Below are 24,659 nucleotides of genomic sequence, written 5' to 3'. Positions count from 1 at the left end.
GAAGTGTATAATTTTGTTTTTTAGTGTCTGACATCCCAACTGATCTACAGGCAACATCTTCATCCCCTAATTCCATCACTGTTACCTGGGATGCACCTGCAGTCAATGTGCGTTACTATAGAATTACTGCCTCTGAGGACGGTAAGATACTATTGAGTGTAAAGTCTTGTGATGCGCGACACACCCAAATATCAATTTTTGTTTTTTCTAAAATGTTTTCTTTTTGCTCATAACAGGAGGTCAGAGTCCAGTTCAGGAATTCACTGTGTCTGGAATTTCCAATTCTGCAACTGTACATAACCTGAAACCAGGCGTGAGCTACACGATTACTGTATACGCGGTCACTGGCCGAGGAGACAGTCCTGCCACCAGCAAACCCGTCACTATTATATACGCCACAGGTAGTTTTGATGTACCAAATATGCTACTTGATCTACTGTATGAAAAGCTCTTTTTGTGAGTGTGCAAAGGAGCTCCAAAAAGTCATAAAGGGTTTTAAATGTAATTTCTTTTTTTCTTTCAAAAAAAAAAACAGGCGTGGAACAACCCAAAGAGATGAAAGTCACTGAGGTCCAGGATGAAAGCATTCATGTAAGATGGACTCCACCTCCAGGCCCTGTCACTGGGTATAGAGTCACCAGTGTACCCAAAAGTGGTCAGGGTGAGACCGTTTCACAAATTGTACCTTCAGGTAAGATTTTGGTGCTGCAAAAAAATGTGTGTGTTTTATATATAGATATGTGTGTGTGTGATCCAAGCTAGTGTAAATGGGTGCCAACCAAAAGAAGCATATAACCTGAAAAACGATAAAGGTTGCACCATGATATACCAAATATGATTACTCTAGAACATTGGAACTGCTATAGAAAATGGGGTAAAAATGTACGATGTAATTAATACATGAAATATTCATCTGCAATATTGCTATGAAAATACAGAAAAGAGGCATAGATTGGCCAATATATGCGAGCCCAACTGCCACGTCAAGGGGTACAATGTAATATTGCTGTGTTATTTTATTTTCATGCTTCGTTAGTTAATGGTGACTTTTTACATTCAAATAAGTGCTAAAAGTGGTGTTCTTCGGAAAATGAAGTTTTAATGAAATGTCTCCTCCGAACTTTTCAAAATTTATTTTTCTGTATTTTAAATACCAACCCTACACTTTTTTACAGATCAAACTGAAATGACCATTGTGGGGCTTCAACCAACTGTTGAGTATGTGGTCAGCGTGTACGCCCAGGGTATAAATGGAGAGAGCGAGCCCCTTGTGGAAACTGCCGTTACCAGTGCGTATCCACTTTCTGTATTTTTTTTTTTTTTAATTCTTGGATATTTGACAACCAGTTGTGATTGTTTTATGATTATTGGTGCTTTTCCTCTTTTTTACCCTTCGCTGCCTAAGGATTCTACTTTATGCCCAGATCATAAAAAAAAAAAAACAACAACTTGATTTATGACCTTCTCTAGACAGGACTGGTGGACAAAAATCAGTCAACCATTTTGAAGTGACATGGTCGGCAGACACACCAGTAAATTCGTAGCCTACTGGACATTGCTTTTTACTAATTGCTTTTAGTAGTAATGCAATAGTGCAAATCATTAGTTGCAGTATGCAAATGCATAAAGTGCTTTTAACTCTTTAATTACCGTATCATTTAGAAAATAATTGCTTCATTCTTGCTGCCAGCTGATTTGCAAAATTTAAGCTCAATAATTTATTTATTTTTTTTTAGCAATTTTATATCCGATGGTTCTAATCTCCATCTGCACTTTTAATTATTTAAAAGAAACTAGTGTATTTAAATGGGGTCTCCTCTAGTTTGATAGTGGGCGTCCGACACCTGGCACCCCCAGCGATCAGCCATTGGTATAAACAATATACCATGGACGTGTGAAGGAGGCCTCAGTGAGACGGCTGAATAATATTTTGCCAGCAGAAAAGGGTAGTGCTATTTAGCAGCAGTTGACCCCTGTTATTGCAGGTCTCACCCTATGATTGGGCTTTTCCACATATTTTGGATTGTTAATTGCTTTTACATGTAGCAAAATCGCTGATTATGGAAGGGGGTGACCTGCTCAGTGCCGGATGGTGGAGCATGGCACATGCCGCCTGTGCTTGAATCGGCTTCCTCTCCTGATGCTTTTCTTCTGCTGCTTATTTTTTTTTTTGCTGCTAACTGCTTGTATGATTAATTTGCCTGACAGACGTTGACCGACCCAAGGGACTGGTATTCCCAGAAGTGGGAGTGGATTCACTCAGACTGAATTGGGAGGTGCCAGAAGGGCAGGTTACTGGTTATCGAGTGACCTACGCCAGCCCTGAGGATGGAGTCAGAGAGTTGTTTCCTGCGCCGGAGTCTGACGATGACACTGCAGAGCTGCACAGTCTCAGGCCGGGCACAGAGTACACTGTGAGCATCGTGGCATTGCACGATGACATGGAAAGCAAGCCCCTGATTGGAGTCCATAGTACAGGTATCCGGGACGCATGGCATGAACCTTGTGTCCACCTCTCATGTTGGCCTTCTTCAGTCCTCTGCATTGCCATTCACTTGAAGATACCTGTTTGTGTCTCCCCACCGTCCGTATCTTTTTCATAGTCACTTTGTTTGCAAGAGTTTGTCTTGTATGTTCACAGATAATCTGACATTTAGTGCAGCCATGATGGTGAGCCTCTAAGTGTCTGTCTGAGGTGGTAGCGAAAATGTAAATTTAATTGTTACTTCTTGACGTTGCACTGCATGCTGTTTTATGCATGGTCTTTTTTTATGTTTTTGGGTTTTTTTTTTTCTTTTTTAAAAGACCTATATTAATAATTTGTTATTTGTTTTGCAGCAATACCTGCTCCAACAAATCTGCAGTTCTCTCAAGTGACCCCAACTGGCCTTACATTAAGCTGGCATGCACCTAGTGTCCAGCTGACCGGGTACCGTGTGCAGGTGAATCCGAAGGACAAAACTGGGCCCATGAAAGAGATTGATCTACCTGCTAGTACAACGGTCACCTCCATTACTGGCCTCATGGTGAGTTTCCGCTGGTTGCAAGGAAATTGCACTCATTAGCTGTATATAAATTCGATTTTACTTCTTTATCTGACACTTGCACACCAGGGCCAATATTATAGGAGGCCAGGTACCGTAGAGTGGAGGCAAAATAAGGTGTACCCTGCGAGAACTTGAGCGAGCATACCGATGAGGCTGGAGTCACACTAAAATGCGATATGCTAGTGACACTCTGCAAATTGTTTTTTTTTTTTTTTTCTCATACCAACTTGGCATGAGCTAATTAAATGCTAGTCTTCACTACTCCATAGTATAACATTGGCGTGAGTGCTATCATATGAAACATCAGATAACACTCATCTGAGTTATACGCCTGTCTGAGCGAGCCCTGACATAGACTCTATGCAGCTATTGACCTTCATTAAATTAGGACCTTGGAAAAGTCTAAAAGCCGAGTAACACTATATACAAGTTGATTGATGCTTGTTTAATCCCTATTCAGAATGGCTAACACAAAGCATCGTCCTGCCTGTATACAGCATGCATGTTCTCGGCAGCACACCCTATCAAATAACGATGACTTAATGGCTTACTTGAACAATCCAATCCTAGTTGATTGGCAGCACGTTTACCCATCCCAGTGATCGGGAACAAGCAATAATAAGAATACTCATTCCCCATCATCGGACCCTGTAAAAGGGCTTTATTGGGGTATTCCCATCACCAAGATCCTTTCCCAATATGCAGTTGGTGTAATAATAATATTCGCAAATGCCTCCAAGTAAAAATGTAATCTAGTTTTTCTGATTCGCCATGTCTGTCTTCAGATGCAGGACTTTAGGTATACAGTACATGGTTATGACACCTGGCTGTCACGTTAGCAGTAGACTTACTGTAACCATGGATACCTAAGGTCCTGCAATGCCTGCACATGAGGAAAGCGAAATAGCGAATCAGAAACTATACTACATTTTCTAATTGGAGGGATTTGCATTCATTCTCTTTTCTGTGACCACAAATCTATTTTCTACCTATTGGTGTTTTTTACTTTATACTCAGCATATCCAGTTCCCTACCAAACTTCCGCAGAACCTAACAAGATTCTTGCCACTTTACAGTATGAAAGGCAAATTGATTCCAGCTTATTTATGGCTGCAAATATATTGGCGCTAGTGTTCATGATATAATTCTTCATTGTCCCTTGTTCAAATGTATTCATATTTCCATAGAAAAATATTAGATGTATATAAACTTCGATATTGTAGTGACTTTTTTTTTGTTTTGCTATTTTATTAACAGGTTGCTACCAAGTATGAAGTGCATGTATATGCTGTTAAGAATGGACTAACAAGTCTCCCACTGCAAGGCACAATCTCTACCCTTGAAAGTAAGAATCAAGGTGCTTTCACCAATAGTCGTCCCCCCCCCCCCCCCCTTCCCCTTTCAAATTCTCCAAAACAGAGGACAGAACCCTCACTATCTATTTTAGACTTCTTAAGCCTTGGTGGGAAAAATTTCCTATCACTTTTACAACTTTTGTTCCATGACTGATTTAATTAGTTGCCGTATCTGTTCTTAGATATCAGTCCACCTCGTCGTCCTCGTGTTACCGATGTGACAGAAACCACAGTCACCCTTACTTGGCGCACAAAGACCGAAACCATCACTGGCTTCCTGATTGAGGCAGTACCTGCTGGGGGTCAGACTCCTATTCAGAGGGTGATCAAACCTGACGTTAGAACCTACACGGTCACAGGTAATGTTACATTGCTGATGGGATCTTGTCTGCTTTGTGTAGAGCATGTTTGGCCTAATGCACTGTAGAGCCTCACCTTCTCATGAGCTCTTCTTATATCTTAGGGCTGCAGCCTGGCACAGACTACAAGATCTACCTGTACACCATCAATGACAATGCCCGCAGTTCCCCTGTCAGTGTAGATGTAGCAACAGGTAAGGGCCCTCTTACAGTAGCTGACCGGGGCTGTTAAATGACTGCTGACCTGTTAAGTGAGGCCGATAACACATCTGTGCACACAGAACACTCGTTGAAATGATCGTCCTGTGTGCAAAAATGTAATGTTCTTGCTTAAAAATGCACAGCTGTGGCTCATTTTGCTGATTGCGGGCCTGTTTAGACACGGTGATAATTGTGAGTGAGCTTTCCTAAGATAGCTTGTTTCCCTGATTATCGGCTTGTTAAACGGACCTTCAGAGTCTTGCATGATGAGCACAGAGTTGGTACAAATCGATTCTCACAACAACAGTTGGTCTATTACACTACACCGGAGAGAGGAAGAACCGCGTCTTGCCTGCTGATGTCCATGTCTCTTCTTTTGCTTTGCTGGCCTGGGCATCATCATAGTCCTGATGTGACGCACATGTGATGTTGTACCAGGCTGGTTAATCAGAAGGACCACAGATATCTGCAGGTAAGAGCCCGTTCTCCCTGTTCCGTCCAGCAGCCACAGACCGGCCAACTCCAGTAGTGAATTACTTTCCCATTTTCTTTATTTTTATATTGTTAATTTTTCTCATTTTTAGAAACTTCTTAACTTTAAACTGTTATTTTACAGCTGTAGACAGTCCTTCCAATCTGCGCTTTCTGACCAGCACACCCAACTCCTTGTTGTTCTCCTGGCAACCTCCTCGCTCCCGTATTACAGGATACATCATTAGGTATGAGCGAGTGGGTGGAGTGCCTAAAGAACATCAGCCTCGCCTTCCAGCGGGAAGCACTGAAGCCACCATCACTAGTGAGTAACATGGTTCTTGGTGTTTCACTGCATGGTTCTCAAACTTGTAACCGATGCTGTACCATCCCGTTTCTGGGCACCCATATTTATCTCATTACCTTTTGCAATACGTGGATATGCAGTGATGAGGCGGAAAATGGTCCTGGGCTCAACTGAATACACGTGTTGTAATGTTGTATCTTTTATTTTATCTTCTTCTTTTATCAGACTTGGAGCCTGATGTAGAATACATCATCTATGTCATTGCTGTAAGGAATAACCAGAAGAGTGAGCCTCTTATTGGCCGGAAGAAGACAGGTATTTCATCTTCGCCCTCTTCTGAAAGTAGTGTAGATGCAGCTCTGTCATCCCCTTCACCAAAAGTACCATGGTGGCCCCACCACCCTCAGCCCTCTACAAAAGTGGCACACACTTACTGTGGTGGGAAATAGCCAGTACTGCTGATTTATTTCAAGGGGTTGTCCCACAAACAAAAGTTCATTTAAGCAATAATTTCCACAATTAGATGTGTTCCTATGCTGATATAATCTTATAAATGTGCCCCTGCTGTGTACTGTGTAATGGCTGTGTCTGACTGTACAGTGACGAGGTCTGATGATACCACAGCTACTGGGCAGGGAAGGAAGCAAAAGAGTATACAGACATTACAGCATGGGATCACAGCTTTTCCCCCAATGTTTACTGTAACGTTCCTATAGGACCCCATCACCATGCCGAGACAAATGTGTTCATGCCTGCATCTTGCATACTTTTTTTTTTGTTTTACTCTGCTGCAGCATTTTGGAGAAAAGCATACTGTAAAAGCCGCCGAGGACCAAGACCGCGCTAATAGATTAGTCCGATAGGCTGGTCCCCGGCGGCAGGTGGCAGGTTAGCAGGTCTCTGCATTTTGGTGGGAGTGGGTGATAATTGGCCCAAACACATAAAAATGCAGCAAGATACTGTGAAAAATCCAGATAATAGCCGCTTCCAGCGCATCGCAATTTGCACGCTTTTGCTCTTGTTGCGCTAATAGACTTTAAGGCATAATCTGTGTGTTGATTGTGACTGAATTAATTATAAATGATGGCTACCTATAACTAAATGAAAAATGTTGGAATGTTGGAATCTTGGACATATCGTATTTATATGAGAACCATAGAGATTATGACGACAATCACATTCAGTATTTTACATCAGTATTTGTAAGCCAAAGCCAGGAGGAGTGGGTGATAAATGCAGAAGTGGTGCATATGTTTCTATTATACTTTTCCTCTGATTGTTCCACTCCTGGTTTTGGCTTCCAAATCCTGAGGTGAAATACTGACCAAATATTGAATGTGTGAACGTGGCCTATTAGACATTTTAACCTTTAAACAATGCTGACACAAGCTTAAGGGTAAGTTCACACTGGGCGTTTTTGCTGCTTTTTTTTCTGCAGCAAACCTGATCTTCTTGGCAGGAAAGAGGCTGCGTCAAAAACGCAGGTTTAGGTGCAACACCCATTCAAGTCAATGGGTCCAAAAAAACGCAGCAAAGCACAAAATACTGATCACACAAAAAAGCGATGTGTGTGCAGGAGATTTCTGAAATCTCATAGGCTTTGCTGGTATTGTTAAAAGCAGCTGAAAATTAGCATTAAAAAAACTCAGCAAAAACGCTCTGTGTGAACTTACCCTAATTCTGATGAACGTTCTGTATTTAATGGTCGTATTTAACCAACTGTTTCCTTTTACAAATGTGATTGACACCTTAGGTTGAGGTTGCTCGCTGTAATTCAAAATGTCTCTTAAATCTATAAATTTGGTAACCCATGTATAAAGCTGAAATATTCTTGTAGCAAAATAACGCATAAGGTATTTGTGCGTCAGTAAATATAGGAATGTTTCAACTTTCTTGGATTATTCAGTAAATTTATTAGTCTTTTAATTTTCTCCATACCATGTCTCCTAGACATGGAGACAGCGAATCATTGCTGCTGCCTGCTTTAACTAATGCTTTGCTTTTATTGCTCCTAACACTTTTTTTTGGCTAGACGAGATCCCTGTACTGGTAACCCTCCCTCACCCTGGCCAAGGCCCCGAAATCCTCGACGTTCCCTCTGAAGCCGAGAAAACTCCCTTTATTGCACAGACAACGTTTGACAATGGTAATGGTATCCAACTTCCAGGCTCTGTAAGACCGTCCAATCCAGCGCATGAAGGAAGGGTCGTTGAAGAACATGGCTTTAGAAGTCCCGTTGGGCCCACCACTGCTTCCCCTGTGAGACCAGGGCCATTTACACCGGAGCGGTACCCAGATATAATTGACAGACACCATCTGCCAAGAGGAGATTTTGATGGGCCTTTTCCTCATGGCTTTGGGCCTCAGATCAATGAGACAGGAGTTCAGGAGGTTTCCTCACACACCACAATTTCATGGAGACCTCTTTTGGAGACCACTGAATATGTCATTTCTTGCCAACCTGTGGGGCAAGAAGAATCTCCGATTGAGGTAAAGTAGCTGAAATGTAGAAATATGTACTATATTGTATATGTAGAAAGTTCTTGCCTTACTGAAGGACTTTTGGTTAAGTGTCAGTGTGTGAGCTAGCAAGACCATATGTTGCATAATTCCATCCGATGGCCACTGTGAACTTCAGTTCTGCTGTGCTAATCGTGTAAAGTAAAACATACGCATTCTAACGGGAACCTGTCATGTTGTAAATAGTATCTGATCTGCAGAATTGATGTTATAGAGCAGGAGAAGCTGATCAGATATAAATACCCCTTTGTAGGAAAAGTTTCAATAAAACTTGTATGTTCAATGAAATCCCTGGTGTATAGGCGTCCAGTGGTCCGTCTTATTCATGCAGAGATAGCTGTCCATCACTAGTAGGACCACCCACTGGTCTCCTACGCAAACAAAAGCCAGGAATTTCAATAAATAAAATGCAAGTTATACTGAATCTTTTCCAACAAACCTATATATCATTCTGCTCCGCTTCTCCTCTATACCAGACTGTCCACAAATTGGACTGCGTGTACGAAGTGAGTGGCCATTTCTCACAGCAGAGCACTGAAAATTTCTTTTAGTCGCTTTTTTTTTTTTTTCTTTTAATTTCATTGACCTACTTGTTTGTAGATCATCTTGACCACAAAGCAGATAAAAGGTGAGTTGATCAACCTCCTAATTTACACTGCAAAGAGATATGGTGCTCAAATTAGGAATGTTGTGGGGGTTTTTTAAAGTTTTTTTTTATATTTCACCGCAAGGTGAAGTATAGCAACGTGTGGAATGTCCTTCTTGGACAAGAAGGGAAAAATCCAGTAATCCTGTACCTGTATGTGAAGGGATGGAATCTCAGGGCTGTCTTAAGAACCCAGAGGGAGAGTGTGTGTTTGGAAATTACTATTGACCATGGGAGAAGGAATCCAGTGGTAGAGAAAGCAGTGAATGTGGAGGAACAAGGTGCGACTTTCCACACATCCCACTCAAAGCCTGATGAAGGGTGCATCACCTGAAATGTTGCTATAATTTATCTTGCATGTAATATATATGTGTGTGTGTGTGTGTGTGTATATATATTATATAATTGTGGCCCGATTCTAACGCATCGGGTATTCTAGAATATGCATGTCCCCGTAGTACATGGACAATGATGCCCGTCGCTGATTGGTCGAGGCAACCTTTATGACATCATCGTCGCCATGGCAACCATTATGACATCTACGTCGATACTGTGCCCGTCGCTTATTGGTCGAGGCGAATTCGCGGCAGACTGTGCCCGTCGCTGATTGGTCGAGGCAACCTTTATGACATCATCGTCGCCATGCTGTGCCCGTCTCTGATTGGTCGAGGCCTGGCGGCCTCGACCAATCAGACGTGGGATTTCCAGGACCGACAGACAGACACAGACAGAAAAAACCTTATTTTTTTTTTATTTTTTTTTAACAGAGTGAATGATCATTTCTGTAATGTTGTAGCAAGTGTTTGGCTGAGGGTCAGCCACAGAAAATTTAATTAAGATATTTTTTAAATATGTGACTTTCTCTATAGTTCAGAGTTCCTGGAACATCTACCAGTGCAAGGCTAAATGGACTCACCCAAGGAATCACTTACAATATCATTGTGGAGGCACTTAAAGGGTTAAATCGTCACAAGGTCTTGGAGGAACTGGTGACCATTAGTAATACTGGTAAGAATAATTGCATATTCATTTTTAGAAGTGTAATTTTGTGTTCCCTTTGTAAAATCTTCCCCAAGAAAAATGACCAACTTTGCAAGTACATTTTATGACTTCTCTTGTGCAAGTCTCGCATATAGCCAGCGGTACATTCCCTATTCTGACAGATGAGAAAAGCTAAGTCACTAGTCACTAGAGATGAGCGTATCAATTCACAGGACCCCAGTGGAGCTTTTACATCAGTTGTCAATGACTGCCAAAATTGTTCTTGGGCCTACATATTGAAAGTGCTGGGGATTCCAGCAGTAAGGAGGCACAACACATGCCTATCATTTGGTGACCACAGACTATAGATGTAGCTGCTGGACCAAGGCCATACTAATTTATTCACTCATCTCAGTCACTCCACTATGTCCCAGTCACTCCACTATGTCCATCTACATGTTGTTGTTGTTTGTTTATATAGCACCATTGATTCCATAGTGCATTACCTGAGAAGGGGTTACATACAAATTACAGACATCACTTACAGTAAACTAACAATGACAGACTGATAGAGGGGCGAGGTCCTTGCGGGCTTACATTTTACAGGATGGTGGGGAAGGAGACAATGGCTTTGGGGGGTTGTGGCAGTTCCGGTATTGGTGAGGGGGCAGCTCCGGTAGTGGTGAGGGGGCAGCAGGGTCATTGCAGGCTGTAGGCTCTCTTGAAGAGGTGGATTTTCAGGTTCCGTCTGTTAAATAAAAGGTTCAAGGTTCACAAATGTTTTGTTTTGTGATTTAAGCATCATATTCTATTAGTTGGGCTGACTCATTTAATGCATTGTTCTGATAGATGTGCCTGAAAACGGCCTGCAACCTGTTGAAGATACCTGTTATGACACATTCACTGGAGCACATTACACAGTCGGACAGGAGTGGGAACGCATGTCCGAGTCTGGATTTAAACTTTGGTGCACATGTCTGGGATATGGAAGTGGACACTTCAGGTGTGATTCATCAAGTGAGTACGGAACATTGATTTTTCTAGCCCTTTCTCAAAATTGAAGCACCACTCCAGTGTTTTTTTTTATCTTCAGCGCTGGAGTAGTGCTACTAAGGTAAAGTCCCTACACCTAATATTATACTCACCAGCTGCCATCTTAATCTATTCCTGGTGCCCATCTGGTCCTGCGCCTCCATCTTGTGACCACAACCTGACTGATCTTAAGTCAGCGGTAACTGCCACAATCTCTCAATGCAAGTCTGAGAGTCAGAACGAAACTCGTTGAATAGACTTGCATTGAAAAGTGACCTCAGGCTCGCTACAAACACTGGAGAGATCCACCAGGTCACAAACTGCTGGATCCAGAGCAACGCTGGTAAAAGATGAAGATGGCGGCCAGTGAACTTACACTAGTTGCACTACTCCAATGCTGCAATAAAAAAAATGCTGGAGTAGTGCTTTAAGTGGCTGTTTTCAGTCTTCAGTGACGTTCTCCGCTTTAATCTGCAGAAACTTCGCTATTAGTGATGAGCAAATATGCTCAGATAAGGTCTATCTGAGCATGCTCGTGTGCTAACCAAGTGTCTTTGGCGTGCTGGAATATGTTCGAGACCTCGTGGATGTTAGACAGCCGCAAGACATGCAGAGATTGCCTAACAGACAGACAATGCCCTACATGTCTTGCAGCTGTCGAACAGCCACGGGACATAAAGCCACGGGTCTCGATTATAATATTTGAGCACTCCGACACTCGGTTAGCATCACAGAATGCTCGGATAACACCTTATCCCAGCACGTTTGCTCATCACGAATTCCTATACAGCATGAAATCAGCATTTCTTTTGGCACTTGGTATGTGAAATACATTTCCAAAAGACTAGTCTGCATATAAAAGACAAGAATTTTTGGCAACATATAAAGGCTTATTGATAGGATCCATACCCTCTGAACCTGATTCTCCTAGCTCTACATCAATTTCTGTACTAGTTGATAGTGTCATCACTAGTGTTGAGCATTCCGATACCGCAAGTATCGGGTATCGGCCGATACTTGCGGGTATCGGAATTCCGATACCGAGATCCGATACTTTTGTGGTATCGGTATCGAAACAACATTAATGTGTAAAATACAACATTAATGTGTAAAATAAAGAATTAAAATAAAAAATATTGCTATACTCACCTCTCCGACGCACCCTGGACCTCACCGAGGGAACCAGAAATAGGCATTCAGGACCTGAAATTACGTCACGGCTTGCTGTGATTGGTCGCGTTGCGGCCACATGGGCGGCACGCAACCAATCACAAGCCGTGACGTAATTTTAAAAATGCGCGCGTCTCCTGCCTCCCGTGACGTCACGGCTTGTGATTGGTCGTGTCGCGGTCACATGGGCGACGCGACCAATCACAAGCCGGAACGTAATTTTAAAATCCTGAATGCCTAGAATTAGGCATCCAGGACCTCAAAATTACGTCACGGCTTGCTGTGATTGGTCGCGTCGCGGCCACATGGGCGGCACGCGACCAATCAGAAGCCGTGATGTCACGGAAGGAAGGAAACGCGCGCATTTTAAGCAAACAACGCTGCCGGTTCCCTCGGTGAGGTCCAGGCTGCGTCGGAGAGGTGAGTATAGCAATATTTTTATTTTAATTCTTTATTTTACACATTAATATGGTTCCCAGGGCCTGAAGGAGAGTTTCCTCTCCTTCAGACCCTGGGAACCATCAGGAATACCGTCCGATACATGAGTCCCATTGACTTGTATTGGTATCGGTATCGGATTAGATCCGATACTTTGCCGGTATCGGCCGATACTTTCCGATACCGATACTTTCAAGTATCGGACGGTATCGCTCAACACTAGTCATCACTTATACCATATATTTTATGGCCTATATAATCCATATGCCACAATATTTGCAGTGTTCAAGTCCCTTTGCTTCCCCACTTTTGTTGGTTTTTTTTCTTAGTCTGTTTTTGTTATGGTCCTTAGAATGGTGCCATGACAATGGAATCAACCACCGGATTGGCGAGAAATGGGACCGCCATGGAGAAAATGGACAGATGATGAGCTGTACTTGTCTAGGAAATGGAAAGGGAGAGTTCAAGTGTGAACCTCGTAAGTAATTATACGTGAAATACATACTCGTTGAATAATATGTACCATCCTTATTATGTTACCTTTTTAAAAAGGGAGCCTGCCCTACAGGACCCCCTTATCAGGCATAGCGAACTTCCTAAAAACACTTATTTTCTTTTTATAGATGAAGCCACTTGCTATGATGACGGAAAAATGTATAATGTTGGGGAGCAATGGCAAAAGGAATACTTGGGAGCCATCTGCTCTTGTACATGCTATGGAGGACAACAGGTATGTGCCTTGTATTCCGTAAGTCTTCATTTGTGGTGGTATGGTTTGTCTTCTAGTTGCGAGGTGCTATGGCCCTGAGTCATCTATGCGATTACGGCAGAATTATGGCATATAATTTGTTTTGAAAAGTTACAATTTTTCAGCGCACCATGTAGTTGCTCCAAAATGTTGTGCCTTTTTGGCTTTTTCACACCACTTTTGCCCAGTTCTGCCTAAATGAGCTAGGGTGGGACGCTACAGCTCGTCAAATTCATGCACTAAGTTAAAGAACCTTAAGCAACATCTCTAGCCCAACATTTTGTGTTTTGGGTTGCATAAACTGACCTGTGGTGCATGTTTGAAATCCAGAACATGTCAACTTCTTTCACGTATGTAAAGCGCCATGAAATAAATGGCGCTATAAAAATGTATAATAATAATAATAATAAAGTTGGGGAAATAAAAAAAATAGTGCCGTATTTTGCAGACTGTAAGACGCACTTTTTCCCCAAAAATATGGAAGGAAAATGGGGGTGCATCTTGTAGTCCGAATGTAGCTTACAGGGGGGCAGCGGTGGTAAATCCGGCAGGAGTGGGGTGATGCTGCGGTCCCTGGTCTGGGAGGAGGGGGTGTCCCGTCAGGTAGCATAAAAATGTCAGCGGCACAGGAAGTGTTGGCTCAATGACGAGCCGAGATCTCAATCTGTGCATGCTCTGCCTCCGGCGGACATTTTCCTGAAGCCCACTGTGTAGCATGGGACTCTGCTCCTGCTTGCACCACCGACATTTTTGTGAAGCCCACCGCTGGGACACCCCCTCCACCCAGTCCAAGGGCCACAGCATCACCCCACTCCTGCTGCCGCCAGCTTTCTGCAGCAGCTACCCTGCCTCTTGTGACACCGCTCTGCCGCCCTCTGTAAGCTAAATTTGAACTTGAAGATGGACCCCATGTGACATTAGACTTTTTTTTTTTTCGTACTCTCCCCCCCCATTTTCCTCCTCAATTTGAGGTGCATCCTATAGTCTGCAAAATATGGTAACCTAAATTACTCAATAGGTGCAGAAAATCTGTAAGATTAAAAACTCCCCAAATACTCAGTGTGTGCATATTCTTAGGTGGTAATTTTTATGGATTAAAAACTACAACTAAAGCCCTTCTACAGTATATGTTATAAAAATCTAAGTTCTAGCTCTTGGGAGATGGGTATTAAAAAACAGATCAAAACTGTAGCATGTGTTGTGTTTTACTAATCTTGCTTATTTCGACAGGGGTGGCGCTGTGATAACTGCAGAAGACCCGGTGCTGCTGTTGCCCCTGATACAACAGGTCACACTGTTTCCCAGTACACGCAAAGATATCAGCAGAATTTTGTAAGTACCTGTGAGATTATGTAGCCGCTGGAAATATTTTATTCATGTGCACTTAATGAATTTATGTGAAGGCAGCGATTCTAGGGGAAATTTACTGAATAAATTTCCTCTTCTGCTAATCCAATTTTGCAAATGAACTTTAGCATGTGTACATCACACTCTTGTCCCAACAAATGTTTTGTACTAGGGCACCCTGCCTTTCACTAATCAACACCAAAGTCCTGGCTGGTTGGGTTTATGCACTGCTTTTTGTGTTGTATGGGTGCGTTTGTTTTATTTTTGCCTTTTTCCCCTTCTCTTTAAAAACAAACAAAAAATAACCTTCGTGATTTATTATGTATTTTTGTGATGGTATTATTGGTACCATATTTTGTCACTTGTACACGAATAACTGCAGGGGTTTTTTTTTTGTTTTTTTTACAAGCGCCATCCTTGTTTTTCATGAATAACACTTGTATTTGTGATAGCTGTGTGAACAGCCCCATAGACAGATTTGATTTTTTTTTTTTCTTTCTTTCTTTATTTTTTTTTTGGGTGGGATGGATAGAGTGGTTTGTTGAAAAATCACAGATAATGTCCACGTGTTGGAACAAATTTTGCAATGAAAGTCTATGGATCTTTTGGACTTGGATTCTGTCGAAGTGCTGTCTATTTATGATAGACTAAAAGACACGAACAAAAGTTTAGTTTTTGTTTAGTATAGTCTGCATGCTGTCTGTTGGGGGGAAAAAAACAAACTAATAACTTGAACCACTGTTGCTCCATAGGACAATGCAGATGAGTGTGTATGTATGTATATGTGTGTGTGTGTGTGTGTGTGTGTGTGTGTGTGTGTGTATATACACTCACCGGCCACTTTATTAGGTACACCATGCTAGTAACGGGTTGGACCCCCTTTTGCCTTCAGAACTGCCTCAATTCTTCGTGGCATAGATTCAACAAGGTGCTGGAAGCATTCCTCAGAGATTTTGGTCCATATTGACATGATGGCATCACACAGTTGCCGCAGATTTGTCGGCTGCACATCCCAAAGATGCTCCATACAAGGCAGGATGGATCCATGCTTTCATGTTGTTTACGCCAAATTCTGACCCTACCATCCGAATGTCGCAGCAGAAATCAAGACTCATCAGACCAAGCAACGTTTTTCCAATCTTCTACTGTCCAATTTCGATGAGCTTGTACAAATTGTAGCCTCAGTTTCCTGTTCTTAGCTGAAAGGAGTGGTACCCGGTGTGGTCTTCTGCTGCTGTAGCCCATCTGCCTCAAAGTTCGACGCACTGTGCGTTCAGAGATGCTCTTAGGCCTACCTTGGTTGTAACGGGTGGCGATTTGAGTCACTGTTGCCTTTCTATCAGCTCGAACCAGTCTGCCCATTCTCCTCTGACCTCTGGCATCAACAAGGCATTTCCGCCCACAGAACTGCCGCTCACTGGATTTTTTTTCTTTTTCGGACCATTCTCTGTAAACCCTAGAGATGGTTGTGCGTGAAAATCCCAGTAGATCAGCAGTTTCTGAAATACTCAGACCAGCCCTTCTGGCACCAACAACCATGCCACGTTCAAAGGCACTCAAATCACCTTTCTTCCCCATACTGATGCTTGGTTTGAACTGCAGGAGATTGTCTTGACCATGTCTACATGCCTAAATGCACTGAGTTGCCGCCATGTGATTGGCTGATTAGAAATTAAGTGTTAACAAGAAGTTGGACAGGTTTACCTAATAAAGTGGCCAGTGAGAGTGTGTGTGTGTGTATATATATATATATATATATATATATATATATATATAATTATATATATTTTTTTTTTCTCCACAACTGACGAAATCTGTGTGTGTGGGGGAAATCGTAGCATGCACTAGTTTCTTCCATGTATCAGACGACCATTCAAGCCTGTTGGTGCATGGAAAAAAAATCACATGCCATAGGGGGATACAGTGCAGCATCTGATTATTACAGATACATTGCAATTCTGTAACTTGAAAAACTGTAAATAATTAATAGCTGCTGCTGTAAAAGAAATAAAAAGTTTAGTGTTTCATCCATAAAATTAAGACCATTTTTTCTCACTTGTCATCAGTGTGCAGTTTTTTTTTTTTTGTCTTTTTTTTTTTTTTTTTTTTTTTAATATGCTCGCATACATTTTTAATTGTCTGCTCTGAGATCAATCCCAGAGTGGTCCATTTAGTCCTGAGATTCTATGTGAACTCCAAAATGATTAATGCAGTTATGAAGCAAGTGTGATGTATAGTTCTTGATTATTAGGGTATGTTCCCACGTTCAGGATACGGCAGCACATGTCTGCTCCGTCCAAAGCGCTTTTAAATGCCAGTGATTCTGCATGTGTTAAATGAACCGTGCGGAATCACCGCGTCCTATACATTGGACTGTGATATTTATCTTGCAGAGATGTCTCTGCAAGATAAATTGACATACTGCAGTCTGGTAAGATGCGCCACATGTCCGGTGCCGCAGGTGTCCCTACACACATAGCGGATAGGATTTCATGAAATCCCATCTCTATTATGTTGTAACATCTGGACGCTACTTCTGTACGCAGCATCCAACCCACAGCGTTTACTGACTGTGGGAACATACCCTTAGAGTTTTGGTGTAGATATTTTTGTTTTTCTCCCTTTGTTTAACCCCATTCCTTTTCTGAGGTTTTTGTAACCCTTTACGATCTCATTTTGCAGAATGTGAAATGTCCCATTGAGTGTTTCCTTCCACTGGGTCTTCAAGCAGACACACAACATTCTGATCAGACCAAGAATTAAGAAGTCTTGTTAGACGGGCATGAGTGCGTTTATTGCTGTCGTGGCGGAGCAGCAAAGTGGTGGCGGACGGACGCCTCCTCTGACTGGCAGATAACCTAAATGCTTCGACGTTCATCTGAAGTACTTCCGTGCCATTCAGTATTCAATGATTGTAATTTTGTTTTTATTTTGCTTATGTTGATCTGGGAAACCAAAATGGAAATTGCTATTTTTAATACTGGGCAGTGTTACCATGTTGATCCTTTTAGGAAAAATCCTGTGTGAAAGAGGGCCTTCCGTGGGCCCTAAACGCCTGCGGTGTATTACTATTGTTAATAGGCTACAGGGTGGGTTGATGTCAGTAGGTATATTAGAAGCCGCACACCGTGGGACCAATTCTGCTTTTTTAATATTACCAATGCAGCACCGATTGGCTGCTTCCGACACTGATGTCTTTTACCGTATGCACAATTTTTAATTCTTTTCTCCGCACAATCCTTACTAATACCTGACCTTCCTTCAGTGTTATTTATCAATGTCTGCTGCTTCTTCTGAGGATTCCTTCTACTTACCGTAACTATGGAAAGTAATTCTGAAAAATAGGAAGTGATGGCAATTGAGTCTGATGTAATTATGGTTGGTGATTTTTTTTTTTATTTTTTTTATTTTTTTTTTATACTGTATGTGCCAAAGCTTTTACTACTGTGGAAAGATGACTCTTCTTGTAATAAAAAGATCTTAAAAAATCAGCGTTTTTAATTCAATTCAAGTGTATATAGTTTCTTTTGCCCTGGATCTGTTCTTGGGTGGTTGTAATACAGGCTCGGACTGGCCCATAGGGTAACAGGGGAATCCTCTGGTGGACCCCTGTGCAGATCTGGGCCCCCAATCCCACTGTATGGGCAGTACTTGGCATAATTCACTTTGTACAGAAAAAAGCATCATATCATTCATTAACCAACTACCCAGTTTATTATTATATAGAGCTATAGGTAAATTTGTGAACGGGGGTGGTGTAATATTTGTATGCAGGTGAAAAGTGCGCCCCCCCCCACCCCAAAGTCAATGTTGCTGTTGGGCCCTTGGCACCCCAGTCCAACATTGTACGGGCTCACTTGGCATCCATACGATGACCCCAATGCCAGCCTCAATCATGGCAAGAAACACGCCAGTCAGGTATATGTACAAGATGTAGTGGGTTCCGCTTCAGCTAAATTGCTGTAAGAGCTTACGGTCCAAACAATGTCTGGTTCAGTAGAACCACTATAAGGCTGTGTTCACACTTTATGTTTTTGCTGCTTTTTAGGTATACATTTTAAAGCTTTTTTTTTTTTTTTTTTTTTTTTTTTATAGTAGCAGCAAAATCAATGAGACTTCATAAATCTTATGCACAATTTATTTTTTTCTCCCTGGTCGAATTGGGAAAACTGCAACATATCAATTCTTTGTGTTTTGCGGTAGTTTTTTTTTTTTTTTTCTTAAACGCCGAAAGCAATGAGTGCAAAAACGCTACAAGAAGCACAACCAACTTTATTAAACATGTGTTATAGACAAATGGCATGTAATCCACAGCAAAATCTGCTTTTTTGTATGCATAATCTTTGCTGCAAAGAGATAGCAGGTTTGGCCTGCAGAAAAAAAAATGCAACGTGTGAACTTGGATTAAGTTCAGGTCTTGCTGTCCTCAAATGGGAAAGTGGGCTAGTTGTCTCGTTCCCGCTTGACCCCCCTGTCATTTTGTACTTTTTTAAATTTATTTACACCTACAAATTAAGGTCCTATGTACATGGTCGTCACTAAGTCCCATTGCAGCGCCATAAATGAGCAATGCCACTATAGAATGCAGTACATGAGCCCTCAACTAACTAGGGCAAAAGGTTATGCTGCATTGTCTGATCCTAGGGGTGAGCTGATGTGCCATGACGAAGGGATCCTACAATAAATCGGCCTTTAACAATGGTCTCTGTTGCCCATAACAGCCAATCATAGCACAGCTTTGATTTCTCAACCTGCACTGTGGTTGCTAGGCAACACATGGGCCAAAATAATGGCTGTTGTCCCTATGTGCCTTAGGCCTAAAACTACTACAGCTTACTCTGTCGCCTCATTGGGGGACACAGGACCATGGGTGTTATGCTGCTGTCCACTAGGAGGCGACACTATGCATAATCTGAAAAAGATTAACTGTGGCTCCTCCTGTGCAGTATACACCCCTGGACGGCATCAGCTTTCTCCAGTTTTTGCTTAGTGTCGCAAAGGAGGCACACCTAAAGATTTTTTTCTCCGTTTTACTCCGTTTCCCGTTTTTCCGACGGGATTACAGATGAAGAAAAGAGGGTCTCCTGTGAGACCCCCGGCATGGCTCCTTCCTCGGCCCCCTAATATGGGGTGCCCAGTTGAAGTTGAGATGGCTATTCCCCATGCTGCTCCTTCCCCAACCCCTCGGGTGTTGGTTCGAAGTCGAGACCCCCCTCCTTCCCCAATTCCTTTTGGTTTCTGGGTTGAGGTCGAGGCGAGGATAAAGGCCCCTGAAGGTGTGACAACAGCACCCTCCCTATCCCCCTCTGGGGGTATTAGGTTGAGACACCTCAGGTAGGGCCTGTACAGGCAGCATCCTACAGCTCCCAGCAATAGGCCAGCACACTGCGCCTGCATCCAGGGACCCCAGCCCAGCTGCGGGCTCCTGTTGGGGCCGGGGGGAGTGCAGGCAGGCATGGCACATACAGACACAGGGCTCCCAGCGTCCCTGTCTCTGCGGCAGCACCAGCTCTCTACTGCCTCAGGGGGACCCCTCACCGGGCTCCCCCTTCCGCTTATAGCCCTACCGCCATCCTGCCTTCAAATCCGGAGGGGTCCGGTTCAGATCCGACCCCCTCCCGGACTTTCGCGCCGGCCTGGAGCCCTTCTGGGCCTCAGGCATCTAATTTAGGCCCCGGCTTCGGCCTAGCTGAAGCAGCAGCCTCCTCTCCGCCCCCCGGCCCGCCCCCCGGATGACAAATATGACACTCTACAGTGTCATACAAGGGGCGGATCGAGACAGAAAGGGCGGGTTTTTTATAGCCTTGCCGCCTTTTTCCAGCTCTCCGCCCCCTTCTCCTCCTCTCTCCTCTCTCTGCAGCCATTTTCGGCTGCAGATTAACCCTGCATCTCCCGGTCTGCAGGACAAGGCTGCCAGTCTCCGGGGGGCACAGGACTGTGGATCTTCGGCGCTGGACCTCGGGGCACACTGGTGGGGTAAGATCACAGCTGGGTTATTTTTACTCAGCTGTGAATCCATATTACCTATAAGACTCCCCTGTAGGTTCTCTACCCCTGTAAGGTCCATCTGCTGGCAGCACCTCTGCACTTTGTGCACTATGCAGGGCTCAAGGTCCAAGAGAACCAGGCAGATCTGCTATTATGCATTCTGCACAGCCTGCGGGACCGCTCTCCCCAGTAGTAGCACGTACCCACATTGTCAGAACTGTATACAAACTACTGTGTCACAGCCTCAAGAAGCCCCTGCCAATGCCTCGGTGTCTAATGCCACGCCGGAATGGGCTACTCAGATATCGCAATCTATGACGCAGTCTATAGATAACCTAACTTCCACATTGCTTCAGGCTCTGCAGGGTCATGCCCCGGCTATGACCGTTACCCAACAACGGGAGAGCTTGACTCAGGAACAAGATGATCCTGGCACATCCATGTCTAGGTCAGGACGCAAGCGGACCCATGGATCAAGTCCATCTGCGTCATCCCATAGCACACGGTCATCCCCCTCTAGGGAGAGACACCGTATATCCAGGTCATCTAGACCGTCCCATTCCAGGGACAGACAATGCAGATCTCCGCAATCCCCAACCAGAGAAGGCCTCCTCCCCAGCCCACCCAGCAGGGGATGCCTCAGTGATACACAGGATTCGGAAGGCATCTGCGACTCTGACTCGGACACAGAAACGGAGGGGTCCCTGATCCCAATCCCTCCTAGAAATACAGCGCTAGTTGAGGACATATCGTCCATCCACGGGTGCTGGACATTTCTGATCTGCCACCAGAGGTCCCAGAACATAAGATTTCCTTTGAAGGACCTCTGAAGCCGCCTAAGGTTTTCTCTAACCACCCAGAGTTTAAGGCGATCCTTAAACAGCTCTACAGCCTGAGAAAAAATTCGCTAATCGCAAATATCTGGGGGCGAGGTACCCCTTCCCAGTAAGAGAGGGTTTGTTATACCTGGGTTAGAGACTGACAAAACTTTACACATCAGTTAATGAGATTTGTTGTCTAACATGGGCTGGTTAATCAAAGAAGGACACCAAGGAATGGACAGATCCACCTGAAGTGGATTAAAAGTCTCCAGGCTAGCAGCACAGACCCTCCTTTCACTGCCAGATAGCTCAACCCTCAGGGACGCAGCAGACCGGCAGGTAGAACGCATGGCTCGTTCAATTTTCGAGGCAGCAGGGGCATCCATGGCTCCCGCGTTCGCCTCAGCTTGGGCTGCCAAGGTCATCCTGACCTGGGCAAAGAATTTACAAGCCTTCCAAGCATCCGCTCCTGAACTGTCGGACCAAGCGGTTCAAATTGCAGTTGTAGCAGATTACATGCTCCATGCAGCTCTGGTTTCAGCAAGGGGAGTCGCGGGGATAGCATCAAACGCCATCACGATTCGGCGTATCCTCTGGCTGCAGGAATGGAAAGCGGACGCAGCCTCAAAGGAGTCCCTCACGCACCTCCCCTACTTCAGTGGGAGTCTTTACGGTGAACAGTTGGACACTATGATATCCAACGCCACAGGGGGTAAGAGTACTTCTCTTCCCCAACTGAAACCTAAACGCACTTACAAGAAGCGTAACCAAACTCGATTCCGATCCTTTCGGAATTCCTCCGGCTGGTCCGTCTCACGTCCGGTACAAAATCGTAACCGTTCCCCACGCAGGGACAACTCACGATCGACGCAAAGGTCGGACAAGACCTGGCAGTCAAAAGCAGGCCAGTCTAAGCCCAGAGGAGGAAAATCCAGACTTCTCCTCCTCATGACTCACGGACTCCGGAAAACACCACACCAGTAGGCAGCCGACTTTTGCAAAACCGCCAGCCAAGGCTTGAGCCTACCACCAAGCGGTCTCCTCGCTTTGTTAATCAGGAGTCATAGTACCGGTACCCACGACCGACCGCTTCCGAGGGTTCTACTCCAATCTGTTCGTAGTTCCCAAGAAAGGAGGCAGCGTATGGCCCATACTAGACCTAAAACAGCTCAACAAATATGTACGGGTCCGTCACTTCCGCATGGAGTCCCTTCGGTTCATCTTGCGTCCATGGAGAAGGGAGAATATCTCGCCTCCATAGACATACGTGCATATACCCATTGCACCTGCCCATCAGAGGTTTCTCAGGTTCGCAATAGGCCAGGACCACTACCAATTCGTGGCTCTCCCCTTTGGACTCGCCACGGCTCCCAGAGTCTTCACCAAGGTCATGGCAGCAACCATGGACATCCTGCATTCTAGAGGCATAGTAGTCGTTCCATACCTGGACGACCTACTCATCTAGGCTCCCACCTTCAAGGAATGCGAGCTCAGCGTCTCAATCACAACCGATACTCTCAGTTGCATGGGCTGGTTAATCAACCTACAAAGGTCATCACAAACCCCGAGTCAGTCCCTGACTTTCCTGGGAATGTTATTCAACACTTCCAGGGGTCTAGTGCTCCTTCCCAAGGATAAGGCACTGGCCCTCCGACTAGCAGATGAAGAAAGAGGGTCTCTTGTGAGACTCCCGGCATGGCTCCTTCCTCGACCCCCTATTATGGGGTGCACGGCTGAAGTTGTGATGGCTATTCCCCACGCTGCTCCTTCCCCAGTCCCTCGGGTGCTGGTTCGAAGTAGAGACTCCCCCCCCCCCCCCCCCCCCCTTCCCCAATTCCTTTTGGTTTCTGGGTTAAGGTCGAGGCGAGGATAAAGGCCCCTGAAGGTGTCAATAGCACCCTCCCTATCCCCCTCTGGGGGTATTAGATTGAGACACCTCAGGTAGGGCCTGTACAGGCAGCATCCTACAGCTCCCAGCAATGGGCCAGCACACTGCGCCTGCATCCAGGGACCCCAGCCCAGCTGCGGGCTCCTGTTGGGCAAGTGGTCTTCAGAGGAAGCGTCCATGCCCATCAACATCCTGGAAATTCGTGCCATCCTTCTGGCATTGAGGGTTTTCCATCACTTACTGGCAGCCTCTCACATCAGGATACAGTCGGACAATGCCACGGCTGTGGCATATGTGACTCATCAAGGGGGGACCCGCAGTACCCAAGCGATGCGGGAAGTGCCACATATCCTCCGCTGGGCGGAGGACACAGGGTCGGTCCTTTCGGCGGTCCACTCTCCGGGTGTGGACAACTGGGAAGCAGACTTCCTCAGCCGACAAGGAATAGACTCAGGAGAGTGGTCTCTCCATCCCGAAAATTTTTCAACAGATCTGTCTCCGCTGGGGGACCCCGGATGTGGACCTAATGGCATCCCATTTTAATGCCAAGGTCTCCAACTTCATTGCCAGAACACACGATCTGCGGTCGCTCGGAGCAGACGCTCTGGTTCAGGACTGGACCCAGTTCCAGCTTCTGTATATTTTTCCACCTCTCCCCCTGATATCCAGAGTGGTGAGGAAGATCAAACAAGAGGGAGTTCCAACCATCCTCATTGCACCGGTCTGGCCCAGACGTACGTGGTACACCGACATCGTACAACTCACAGCAGACGCTCACTGGCGTCTCCCCGACCGCCACGATCTTCTATCACAAGGGCCGTTCTACCACCACTCAGGGGCTCTCAATTTGACGGCGTGGCCCTTGAGACCTGGGTTCTAACCCAGGCAGGACTCTCGGCAGATGTCATTGGAACCATGATCAGACCACGGAAACCAGCCTCTGCCAAGATTTATTACCGTACCTGGAAAGTTTTCTTTACCTGGTGCGAATCTCGTGGCCAGATCCCACTCCCTTATTCCCTACCCAAAGTTCTTGGTTTTCTCCAAGCGGGTCTGGAGGCCAGGCTGTCATCGGGCTCGCTTAAGAGCCAGGTGTCAGCCCTCTCAGTGCTTTTCCAAAAGCGCATTGCTACCAAGCCGCAAGTAAGGACTTTCCTTCAGGGGGTTTCCCGATTGGTTCCCCCCTACAGACGACCACTAGAAACGTGGGACCTCAACCTGGTCCTGACAGCATTGCAGGAACCACCCTTCGAACCCCTTAAGGGGGTCCCGCTTTGCCTTTCTCTCCCAGAAGGTGTTTTTTTTCCTGGTGGCAATCACCTCACTACGCAGGGTGTCTG

General features: G+C 44.8%; 1 protein-coding gene across 8 annotated transcripts in view; it reads left to right on the top strand.

The window, feature by feature from the left end:
- Positions 1–18,127, top strand: part of FN1 (fibronectin 1) — a 62,878-nt gene extending 44,751 nt beyond the window's left edge. For 3 of the 8 annotated variants that reach the window (XM_077272271.1, XM_077272269.1, XM_077272266.1), the window contains 18 exons: positions 25–141; positions 237–401; positions 536–691; positions 1,176–1,289; positions 2,209–2,478; positions 2,839–3,026; positions 4,305–4,392; positions 4,585–4,761; positions 4,866–4,955; positions 5,579–5,758; positions 5,966–6,055; positions 7,773–8,230; positions 9,776–9,914; positions 10,737–10,904; positions 12,880–13,005; positions 13,151–13,257; positions 14,506–14,607; positions 17,305–18,127. In XM_077272271.1, coding sequence (XP_077128386.1) covers positions 25–141; positions 237–401; positions 536–691; positions 1,176–1,289; positions 2,209–2,478; positions 2,839–3,026; positions 4,305–4,392; positions 4,585–4,761; positions 4,866–4,955; positions 5,579–5,758; positions 5,966–6,055; positions 7,773–8,230; positions 9,776–9,914; positions 10,737–10,904; positions 12,880–13,005; positions 13,151–13,257; positions 14,506–14,607; positions 17,305–17,385 — 2,816 coding nt within the window. In that variant the 3' untranslated portion in view covers positions 17,386–18,127. The remainder of the gene's footprint in view (positions 1–24; positions 142–236; positions 402–535; positions 692–1,175; positions 1,290–2,208; positions 2,479–2,838; positions 3,027–4,304; positions 4,393–4,584; positions 4,762–4,865; positions 4,956–5,578; positions 5,759–5,965; positions 6,056–7,772; positions 8,231–9,775; positions 9,915–10,736; positions 10,905–12,879; positions 13,006–13,150; positions 13,258–14,505; positions 14,608–17,304) is intronic. The other 5 variants (XM_077272273.1, XM_077272270.1, XM_077272272.1 and 2 more) reach the window with 3 other exon arrangements.
- Positions 18,128–24,659: the final 6,532 nt, after the last annotated feature.

This window comes from Ranitomeya variabilis, chromosome 7 (genome assembly GCF_051348905.1).
Source record: "Ranitomeya variabilis isolate aRanVar5 chromosome 7, aRanVar5.hap1, whole genome shotgun sequence".
NCBI classification, from domain to species: Eukaryota; Metazoa; Chordata; class Amphibia; order Anura; family Dendrobatidae; genus Ranitomeya; species Ranitomeya variabilis.
Note: the sequence above shows the minus strand (reverse complement) of the source record. Positions and strands in the feature narration are given on the sequence as shown.